Source organism: Nicotiana tabacum, chromosome 23, assembly GCF_000715075.1.
Source record: "Nicotiana tabacum cultivar K326 chromosome 23, ASM71507v2, whole genome shotgun sequence".
In the NCBI taxonomy this organism is placed as follows: domain Eukaryota; kingdom Viridiplantae; phylum Streptophyta; class Magnoliopsida; order Solanales; family Solanaceae; genus Nicotiana; species Nicotiana tabacum.
In genome coordinates this window covers 59,530,071-59,540,166 of record NC_134102.1, presented here as the reverse complement: position 1 = coordinate 59,540,166, position 10,096 = coordinate 59,530,071, and the positions used below count along the sequence as shown (strand labels likewise).

General features: G+C 33.8%; 2 protein-coding genes across 2 annotated transcripts; both read right to left on the bottom strand.

Annotated features, from left to right (window-relative positions):
• Positions 1-1,231: 1,231 nt before the first annotated feature.
• On the bottom strand, positions 1,232-4,034 carry LOC142177510 (uncharacterized). The gene is made up of 4 exons (XM_075246495.1): positions 3,743-4,034; positions 3,482-3,624; positions 3,282-3,379; positions 1,232-1,653 (listed from the first exon to the last, which is right to left on the bottom strand). Exons 1-4 carry the CDS (start codon positions 3,981-3,983, stop codon positions 1,425-1,427), a joined length of 711 nt encoding a protein of 236 aa, XP_075102596.1. The 5' UTR covers positions 3,984-4,034; the 3' UTR covers positions 1,232-1,424.
• Positions 4,035-4,612: 578 nt separating this feature from the next.
• On the bottom strand, positions 4,613-9,225 carry LOC107826307 (ubiquitin carboxyl-terminal hydrolase 21). Its single transcript, XM_016653268.2, has 8 exons — positions 8,522-9,225; positions 8,308-8,428; positions 7,837-7,947; positions 7,178-7,347; positions 6,707-7,045; positions 6,081-6,203; positions 5,347-5,848; positions 4,613-5,253 (listed from the first exon to the last, which is right to left on the bottom strand). The coding sequence occupies exons 1-8, from the start codon at positions 8,924-8,926 to the stop codon at positions 4,940-4,942; spliced, it is 2,085 nt and encodes a 694-aa protein (XP_016508754.1). The 5' UTR covers positions 8,927-9,225; the 3' UTR covers positions 4,613-4,939.
• Positions 9,226-10,096: the final 871 nt, after the last annotated feature.

Sequence of the window (10,096 nt, the reverse complement as noted above, 5' to 3'; positions counted from 1 at the left end):
CATAGTATAAGGTTGAGGTCCAAAGTCAGGTCACTAAGCTTCGAGCCCGAGGGATCGATCAATGTCGAGCTCGATGTCATTATCGAGCTCGAATCCAAGTCGAACTATGATGCAAAGTGAAGTTATCGAGTTTATGAGGCAGAGACCGACCAACACTGACCCCGAATCAATATAAGGATCCGAGTCAGAATCGAGCTCGAGTCAAGATCGAGAGCTCGAGTCAAGACCGAGAGCTCGAGTCAATATCGAGCTCATAGACAAGAGCCGTTGCAATCCCACTAGAGGAGAGAATCCTAGCAGGAATTATGGAAAAGCTGATTTATCATGGGTCTCCCACTATGTATTTTTAATTATATCTAAAAGTAAGATCCATCTACTATAAAGGGGATAGTTATTATTTCTGTAAGGACCAAGCTTTTGCTTACATTGTAACTAAAAGACCATACACTCCTATATTGAAGGGTTATTCTTTTGGGCTTTATTGATTGATTCATCTTGCTTAGTCCTTAAATCTTCTTCTTTCCAACCTTGTGTATTTTTCATTCTTTACAATCCGTATTTGATACTTTCAATTTATCCTTACGATTTGTGTTAAGTTATACTACATATCCTTAGAACTACGTATAAATTCAACTTTATCCGTTTTTCGGGTAAACAACCTAAAGCAAGCATTGGAAGCACCGGAGAAAGTTTAAGAGGGGAGTGATTGCAGCTATCTATAGTGCTCTAGTTTATCAGATATCGATGGCCAGGATCTGGATGATATTTGGGAATCAAATTGTACAAATCAACCTTGCCATACAACAGATAGATTCAGGAGTTATTAGAGAAAATGTGGATAGGCTTATGGGCTCAAAGAGAGCGAGTAGATGTGATTTTTTCATACAGAGATTTTGTAATAAGTTTTCCTTTTCGAGGGAGGGTTGTTGTTTTCAGAGGCGTGTTGTCCTTTATAAATTCCTTCGTAGAAAGTGGCTGAGGTGCTCTTTAGGTGTATCAGTTTTATGTGTTTATGGTAATATTTTACAGTTATTACCAAAATATAATTTCATTATTTTTTTATGTTTATAATATATGAGATATGAATATCATTTGAGAAATTAAAATTAAATAATTCAATTATCTTTTATAACATAAACAAATTGAAAAATAAGCTTTTGTGTACTTTTCGTTTATAGCAACTAAATAAAATTTAAATGTCACATGTTATAAACGTATAACAATCGATCAGTATAAAAGACAATAAAATGTTCGAACAAATCTGTTATATTGCGGTTTACAAATAGATGAAGTAAAATGTTTCATTTTTTATAGCTCAATTAGACCTTTTATTTGTCTTATTCTAATGTAAATGATAGAAGTACATTATTATAGGGCAGCCATATATGGTATTCCTCGATTCCTCCTCCTTGCTTGCTGCCATTTCAGGTTTTCACGCACTTTGGCTTGAAAAAATTTATTATTTGTCCGGAAATCATCGGTTTTGTGGCTGGGACAATTGAAGCAGGGGATTCTCCTGAAGTTTCTTCTGCAGCTTTGATCTTTTTCTGAGACCTTCCTTTGATCATATCCACCTCACCATCTTCGCTTATTACTACCATGTCATATGGAACTTTCTCTGCATAGTATTCTATATTCTTCTTGTCGTGGTGCCTGTAATTTTTTAATTATACTAATTAGGATACACGCGATTTGAGTGTATTATATCAATGAGTATAAATATTAAAAATACATAAATACTATTCCCTCCGTTTTAATTATTTGAACTCATTTGTTTGGGCGAGTTTAAGAAAAAAGATAAGACTTTTGAAACCGTGACATAAAATGAGGCACATATATTTTATGTGACTATAAATCATTACATAAAGTTAAATTATTTTTAAATATATAAAGGGGTCATTCTTTTTAGCACGGACTGAAAAGGAAATAAGTTCACAAATATTGAAATGGAGAGAGTATTAAACAATGCGTTTGAGTTATAAAATAAAATTTAAAAAATATAAGCTTTTGAAAATGACGAATATTAATCTTATTTAGTGAACAAAATAGCTTATGACCTAACTAACGCTAAGCATGAAAATTCATATTGTAAACTTTAAAATTTAAATATTAGTTTATCTAAAATTTAAAATAAAATTCTTGAGATTTGGACGTCTGATATATTCATTCTAGTATATTCTTAATATCTTCACTTTTATAAAGAAGAATAGAAATATTTTTTTTTTATCTCCTTGCAAAAATTTTGCTAACTTTGGTTATTATCACATCTTCAAATCAACAGGACTATTAAGAAGTTTCATCAAAATTATCAACATTAGTTTGTATTAAAAAAAATAAGAAGAAAGAAGGTGGTTAAAATTTTTTGCTTTCCTAACATTACCCGCACAAAAATAAAGGTTCTTATTGATTATTAAGGTGATGAATTTTAGAAAAGTTATAGTGGTTGCTATCTAACCTTATTACCGAGCATCTAATTTAGTCTAAATATGATTAAAATAATTCTAAAAAAAATAGATAAAAGCTTAGAAATGGGTGGTTTCCAAATGATTCCAAATTTGTTAAAACGACCATAAATTCTAGGAAACTTAAAAGGAGAAAAGTAGGATTCTTATTAATTTTTACACGATTAGGAATACTTATGGCAAATTCATAATTACATAGGAGACCACAAAATAAAATTATTTTTTTGTATGTAGTATATGTCATATATTTGTTATTATAAACTTATCGCTATTTAAAATTGAGTTTAAGAAAGATTATATGAATAAATTCAAAATTAAAGCGAAGACAAAAGCTTGAAATAAAAGCCTTAATAACGATCCATAACGTTTAAAACCCCGGAAACGTGAAAGGATTAGATTTAAGGAAAATAGATGCACAATTTAAATGTGATTTATATAAAGTAAAATATTACTCGATTTTAAAATCCTTAATATTAGGATTTGCTACATATTTCAAATAAGAAACAATTCAATAAGCAAAATTTTAGTTAATTAATATTAAAAAATAATTAAATTATAAATTTGTCCGGTGTAAAATTTATTTTTTAAGAATAGAAAAAATGAACTATATTTCTCTAAGGGTTTTCGTACTTTTAAAATAATATAAATATAGATATAGATAGATTAGAAAGATTGACGGCGTAAAAGATTTTTATACTACCTTATAGGTAAATAACTATCAATAGTGAGTAGAATTGAGTAATACAAGTAACCTTCCATACAATTTAATTAATTGCCCTGATAGTTGAAAGAGTCATTACAAGGCCTAGATATTAATACCTGTCGAATACTATTAGGTTTGCTCGAAGGCTAGTGATCAAATCAACCACGAGGAATTTCAGTGGATGGCCCATCTCAGTTCTGATTTTTGGTTCTACCTAAATGAAATATCAGAAAGTAAACTCCAGTTGTAGAAATATCATTTAAACAAGACAGCTGAAGTTCAAAGGGATGAATGATGATATATGATAGGCACGTACCCCATATTTTTCGCAAAGGTCAATTAAATACTGAACTTTGTGATACTTAGCATACTCACTTCTCCACTGGTCCCTTTTTTCTCTAATTTTTGGAAGTTCTTCAAAATCCACACTCCAGATGTCCGACCATGTCTTCGCGGAGACTATAAAAAACGCAAAAGCAATTAAGCAAAATTTCCTACATGTCATAAATAATACATACTTATATGATGTTCTTGCATATATTTAGGACTCTGGAAATGATTTAACATGAAAGTATACGAGGAATATTGAGCCAAGGCATCATGCCAAGAATAGTAACAGTGCAGCATGATTTCAAGGCAACATTCTTGAGAGTCCATTCAAGAGGTTCAATGGAGAATTCTTTTAATGCATCCATAACTATAAGCACATGTTTAGGAACATTTGATGACCCCATGAGTGTCTGTTGAAAGTTGAAATCTTGATCTGGTGTTTTCTTACAGAAGTTGTTCTCTTCTATATTAGTAGCCATAGCCTCCATTTGAAATTTTTTTTTTTTTGAAGAAGAAGAAGAACGGAAGGGATTTACTCAAGGGCTTTCAGATACTTATATAGAAGTTTTCAGGAGCTGAAGAAGAGGAAGAATGAAACAGGAAAATAATTTGTTCGATGTTAACAAGAAAATGACTTAGAATGCTTTATAAAACCTATGATGTAAAAGAACATCATGCAAAGAAGCCAAATAAGTTGCCTGGTTTGAGGTGATCTCCTTTCTCTTTGTTAATTGGAGATGCTTGGATCCCAACTCTTTGTTACGACAAGCTCAAAAATAACTCTGAACTAAGCACATATTTTATTTTAACCTAGTGCTTACTCCTAAAACAAATCTAACACATAGGAAGCTCCATTGGTTTTCTGGATTCTAAAGAGGTTACATCTTTTTTATAAGCGGTTTCTTTTGCACAACCAGTAACTGGAAGTTACAATCATTTTTGTCTCAAAGTTCTACTTGAATATTCAAGTTTTAGAATATTAACCACAAGTAGGCATTCTGGTTTTGAAAGCGAGAGATTTGGAGAACTTTAAGTTTTAAAAAAATCCTAACTTATACTCAAAGACTAATTAGATATTGAGAATCTGTGTAGCCAAACTCAACTAGTGTGGAATTAATTTATGAAATTTAACAAAATTTATGAATGAAAAAAAGTAGTGGCACTTATGTAGTACAGAAATTAAAAGTTCCTGCAAAAGCTCGCTAGGTATATAAGAGTAATTATAATTCTCAACTGTGAGAATATAACATAAAATTCTTACTCTGCACTATACAGTGGAACTCTGAAATATAAACAACAAACTAACAGCTGCTATTATCTAAAAACTACCCGTCATGTTTGTTTGAGGATACAGATCAAGACCCTATTCCGTTAGTTCAGATTTTCCAGTTAAACATTTCATGAGGTACCAAAATTATTAGTGTTATGCCCAAATGTAACCTGCTCATCTCAGGCTGCCAGTCATTACAGTACGAAACACAGAGCCAAGGCTAGACCTCCGGCGACTGGTGGAACTACTATCATCTCTACTTGGAGATACATCCACTCTTCTCCTTTTCTTGTTAACAGAACTTTCACTTTGTGACCCCGCCATTGCAGCTAGTAATTGCTGGGCTCTAGACCCCCGCATGCTTTTCTTTATCAGGGTACACGCCTGCTTTCTTTCCATATTCTGCTCTAGCTCCTTCTGCAGTTGCTTTTTGCAAGAAACCCGGTCTGCCGTTCTTAGATGAGGACGGGGAATATGGTAATCATTTTCTGCAAATGAAAACCAATGATCTCGCACCAGCTTCTCTATATTCACTATAGGCAACAAGTCGATAATAAAATAGAAGTGCAAGATGAGTTTACCTGGGGGATCTTCCCGATATATCTCTGGGCTCGGAGATCTAGATGGCGTTTTGGGTGTGATAAATATAGGTCTGCTGGGTGCACCGGGGTCCAGAGTACTGCAGTCTTCTTTGAGTATTGAAGGAAAAGACACTTTATCCACTTCAGGTGACTTGGGATGCAAAATGTTACTTGCACCATGTGGTCCAGGAGCAGACCTCGTCTGCACATTTTCCTTTCCGTCACTATCCTGAACCTTGTTGAGAGAATTGGGAGATGACTCACTTGCAGCATCATGGGAACCTTTGACACATAAAGCCCGGGGATTTGGCAGACGCGGAGAAGTAACACAGACAGCATTTGTATTATCTAAAACTGACTTGGGAGAGGTGTTCAGTATGGACGGATCTATAAAGGGCTTTTGCACTTCAATAAAATCTGAAAACCACGGAGTGCCCCTCTTTGCATAAAACAGAACATATGCTTCCTGCGACAAAATAAAATCTTCTCCAACCTGAATAACCTATAAGTTTAAACAAATATCAAGTCAGTTCATCATAAACGCTTGTGCTGCCCTTTATGCCAGGAGAATTGCAGGGTATAACAAAAATAAGCAATGATGAAACGATATTGAATGCAGCACAAAAACAAAATGGTTTCTAAGTTAGAGGCACCAGAATATTGAGAAACAGATTAATCCTACAGTAAAACCATTAAAAGAAAGTAGGAAGCTTGATTTGCAGTATATTACATACCTTTGAGTCGTCAAATTTGTACCACTCATTTGGAGCAGAGCGAATAAAGCTGTAATAGTGCCCAGAAGAGTATGAAAATCCTACATGCCTTATAACTGCATAAAGATCGTACTTCATTTCTTCCTGTGCCAAGAAAGGAAAATTAAAAATCATATACAGTTCCAGTTAACAAAGATTAAGCAAAAAGAAAGAAAGATCTTAAATTAAAAATATTAGTGAAATTGTAGTATTGTACACAACATTTTCCCTGCTTAGACCCCATATCCTATCTAACATAAACAAAGAAGGAAAATTTAAATTCATTTTGATAAAATACTTCTCCCAAGCTATCAGCTACAAGCCCTCCAAAAATCTTTTGCAAAAAAAAAAAAAAAAAAAAAAAAAAAATTAAGAATCCCAAAACTTTCAGGTACTAAACTTAAATATGCAGGAAAAGTTTACCTCTAAAACCCTTTTTTTCTCGGGAACTATAAAGCTAGTATATATTTAAGCACTAGTAATTACTCTTCATCAACTTCTTTACCAGAAAAAAAAAATCACTTTATTTCATCTCTTCCAACTCCTAAAACGAAAAGAATCCCTGCAACACTAATTCCTAGCATAGACTCAGAGTAACAGGAACTCACATTATCACTTTGGTTGTTATCAGCATAAGCATGCAGGTCCAATTCCAGTGGAAATGAAACATATTTGTCAATCTTCTCAACAAGAGAACCATCAGTTTTGAATCTCTTCAAATGAAGGGCAGCAACAGAAGGGGCCTTATCCAGCACAAGCTGCTTCTCAATGGAGACTTGTTCCTTACATTTTTCACATGTAAACTTTGTTTCTGAATCCTCAATCTTCTCAACCTTTGTGAAAGACTCCAGAGCTGTGGCTAGGCTGTCAACATCCTCAATCTCCAAACTCAGATCAATTAGAGTCTCGTAAGTGTCAGAACAATGGCCACAATTACAACATCGCAGCTGCAATTTCGAAAAAAGGCATGCGTAGAATGTTAGTTCTACATTTGCATTTAAGAATGAAGAGCAGAACATATATGTGAATGCAGTTTTACAATAAAAGGCACAAAGAATAGACAAATCATTTGTTCTTACTTTGCTAACTAAACGACCTCCGAAAGCCTGCTTCACAAAGTTCTCAGTCTCCAAAGTTGGGCTGTCTTTTGGTCTCGAAACATCACAACATTGTTCAAGTTTATCCAGAAAACATTGTAGAAATTCGTGAGCATCTTCTTGTTGGAACCGATGGAAAGTGGAAGAAAAATCTATTTTTTCACAAAGTTAAGGATGACAGTGAAACAACAGCTACAGATTCGCAAACAAAGCAATGAATTTATACAACCTTCATACCTAGCTGGCCTGTCTGATTTGAATCTTCAAATTCTCTATAATCATCTTGAAGGGTAATTTATTAGAGAATTGACTAACAATCAATTCTTTTGTATGTAACTAAACATTGACTATGATAAAGGAAGCTAATTTAATAAAAGTAACTGATTAGGTGAGCTAACATAATCCAAATCAAACAGGCCCTAAACGAGATCTAAGTTTTTCTTTTCCTGCATAATAAAAGGGAATGAAGAAATGTGAATGTACCAATAGTGTGTACCATACCAAAATCAGTCATCTTTCTTATATTTCAGTAAGAAATAAGGGTAACGAATACATAAGCAGAAAAGATAAACACACATATATATGTGTATGAAATGTGAATATTATCCCAAAAATCACAAACAAGTAATTTAAAAGGATACAGCTTAAATTGTTAACAAATTTCCAGGGAGAGACAACACCAGTCTCAGAAACCAGTAAAGCATCAATAAGCTCTTTCAACGCACAAATTACACAGAAACCTTTCAGGTAACCTGCAATTGTTGCATAGACAACAAAACAATAAGCAACCTCACAAACAGAGAGAGAAAGAGGAAATCTCTCTACTAGACAAGATTAATTAAACCAAATACACTGACACAACTCATATGGTTGAATAATTGGCAATGCAGAGTTCGTTATTCCCTTTGTTCTAAAAAATAATTAAAGAGTTTCGATCTTAATTTAAACATAAGTTCCTTTAATTTTTTCCAAAAAATAAAATTATAATTACTCGTTCAGAAACTATGTAAGAAGTATTAAAAACTTTATGAAAAAATGGCTACTTGACTCTCTAAATAGTACTTAATAGAGACATATAAAATGGAACAAAGGGATTAATTGTTATTTCTTACTATCACAGGGTGTGGCATGATCGTTCAACTTAAGGCCCTGAATCAGAGGCACTGTGTGTATGAATGATTGCAATACAGAGTTTAGAAAGCACGTGTTGCCTAAATTAGCAAGCCCTGCACCCTGTTAATAATCCAAGAAAAAAAAATCAACACAAAACAAAAGCACCCAAAAAAAAAAAATTTGGAGCTATTGGCGAAACATGAAGATTAATACCAGCATAAACGACTTAGCATCCTCATCTCCATGACAATTCCACAGAGACCCAACTGATACCAATTTCGTAGTTTCAGCTTTATTAGGCCCGTCGGGCCAACCAGAATCCGATGGCTCGTCGTCGTCGGGCTCAGCAGTAGAAGTCGATTGTGAGCCCAAAGGCTTGGAATTGGTGATTGGACCCCAAGGCTGAGACCAATGGCTGGTGTACGAGGAATATGGAGTGTACCTCCGAACAGGTGATGAATCCAATTCTTCTTCCTCCATTTGTAATCCTTCAAATTTGTTCGAATTAGCTGAGTTTTCAGGAGAATTTGGGGAAGACCGATCTAGGGTTTCGTGAGGATTTACTGAATTAACCAGTTCAGTGTCAGTTTCTAGGATTTCTGAGCAATGAGTTTCCATTGAAATATGTTGAGAAAAAAGAACAGAAAGCAGAAATGGGCGTTGTTAGGGTTTTGAAGGAGTGCGGATTTTGGGGATTTAGAATTTTCTTAAGGTTTTGAAGAATGGAGGGAAAGGAAAGGAAGAGGGAAAAGGTTGGATATGAAAATTGGTAAAATTTTGCAAAGTGATTTTGAAGGGAGTATTGAGACGAATGGAGAGTTTTGAAAAGGGGAGGGAAAGTTAAGCCGCCATTTTGGAATTTCAAGGAATACTTCAATTTAGGAAGGAGCCAAAGGTAGATGCAGTGCTAAAGTGTCGAGAATGAATTTACCAAGAGCAAACCATAGATATTATTTCAAAAATTACAAGCCAGTCTCCGCTTCTTTTTAAATAAAATGGAGTGAACTGTCATGGATTTGAACTTTGCACCTCAATTTATGTAAAATAAATTTCCAACCGTTAACCATCAAAATTTAGGATCTAATGGTACTGATGGAGTCTCGCGAAATATGTGTGAGTTTAATTTTCACTATTTCATTTTTTCAATTTTCTCTTTCCTGATCTTTTCATGTACTAATAAATAAATTTTTTAAGGATTAATAAAATAATTGAAACCATTAAACCTCAATGTTGAAACAGCCAAAAAGAAGTTGATGGTAACTGGTAAAGTATTTGTGTTCCGCTTCCGCGTCCTTGTCGTGTTTGAATTTACCATCCCTTTTAGCTTGTTGGACATAAATTTACTACTCTATCGGATCCAGTTTATTTGAACATATTTTTTTTTTATCCGTTCCAAAAAAAATGACTCTTTTCTAAATTTGGAAACAATTTAACTTAAACTTTTAATTCTATCGTTAATGAGAAGCTTTTATAACCACACAAATACTCTATAATGTTTACCATCACAAGCAGAGGCGGAACCAGGATTTTAACGCGACGGGGGCACCAGTATTCTGCTCAACTAGTGCCCCTAAAAGCTTTTAGTGTTCAGGGTGGCAGGTAATTTAAATTAACCATTTTTAAGGTATACATATATACATATACAAGATTTCTACAGAAGTTTACGGGATCTGTGACCCCTTAAGTTTATACCTAAATCTGCCTCATCACAGGTTTCAAAAGAATTGTGGCCATCCAAAAATTTTGACTTGTTTAGGATCACAAATTCCAAAAGTCTTCATTTTTTTC

What these genes read in the sequence shown, in the direction of transcription:
- LOC142177510 (XM_075246495.1), bottom strand. Translation starts at nt 3,983, where the DNA reads ATGGAGGCTATGGCTACTAATATAGAAGAGAACAACTTCTGTAAGAAA. An exon ending in GCCTTGGCTCAATATTCCTC is followed by an intron (nt 3,625 to 3,742) that starts GTATACTTTCAT and finishes CGTTTTTTATAG; the next exon opens with TCTCCGCGAAGACATGGTCG. An exon ending in AACCTAATAGTATTCGACAG is followed by an intron (nt 1,654 to 3,281) that starts GTATTAATATCT and finishes AAAAAATTACAG; the next exon opens with GCACCACGACAAGAAGAATA.
- LOC107826307 (XM_016653268.2), bottom strand. Translation starts at nt 8,926, where the DNA reads ATGGAAACTCATTGCTCAGAAATCCTAGAAACTGACACTGAACTGGTT. An exon ending in ATGCTAAGTCGTTTATGCTG is followed by an intron (nt 8,429 to 8,521) that starts GTATTAATCTTC and finishes GATTATTAACAG; the next exon opens with GGTGCAGGGCTTGCTAATTT. An exon ending in ATAACAACCAAAGTGATAAT is followed by an intron (nt 6,204 to 6,706) that starts GTGAGTTCCTGT and finishes TTCTTGGCACAG; the next exon opens with GAAGAAATGAAGTACGATCT.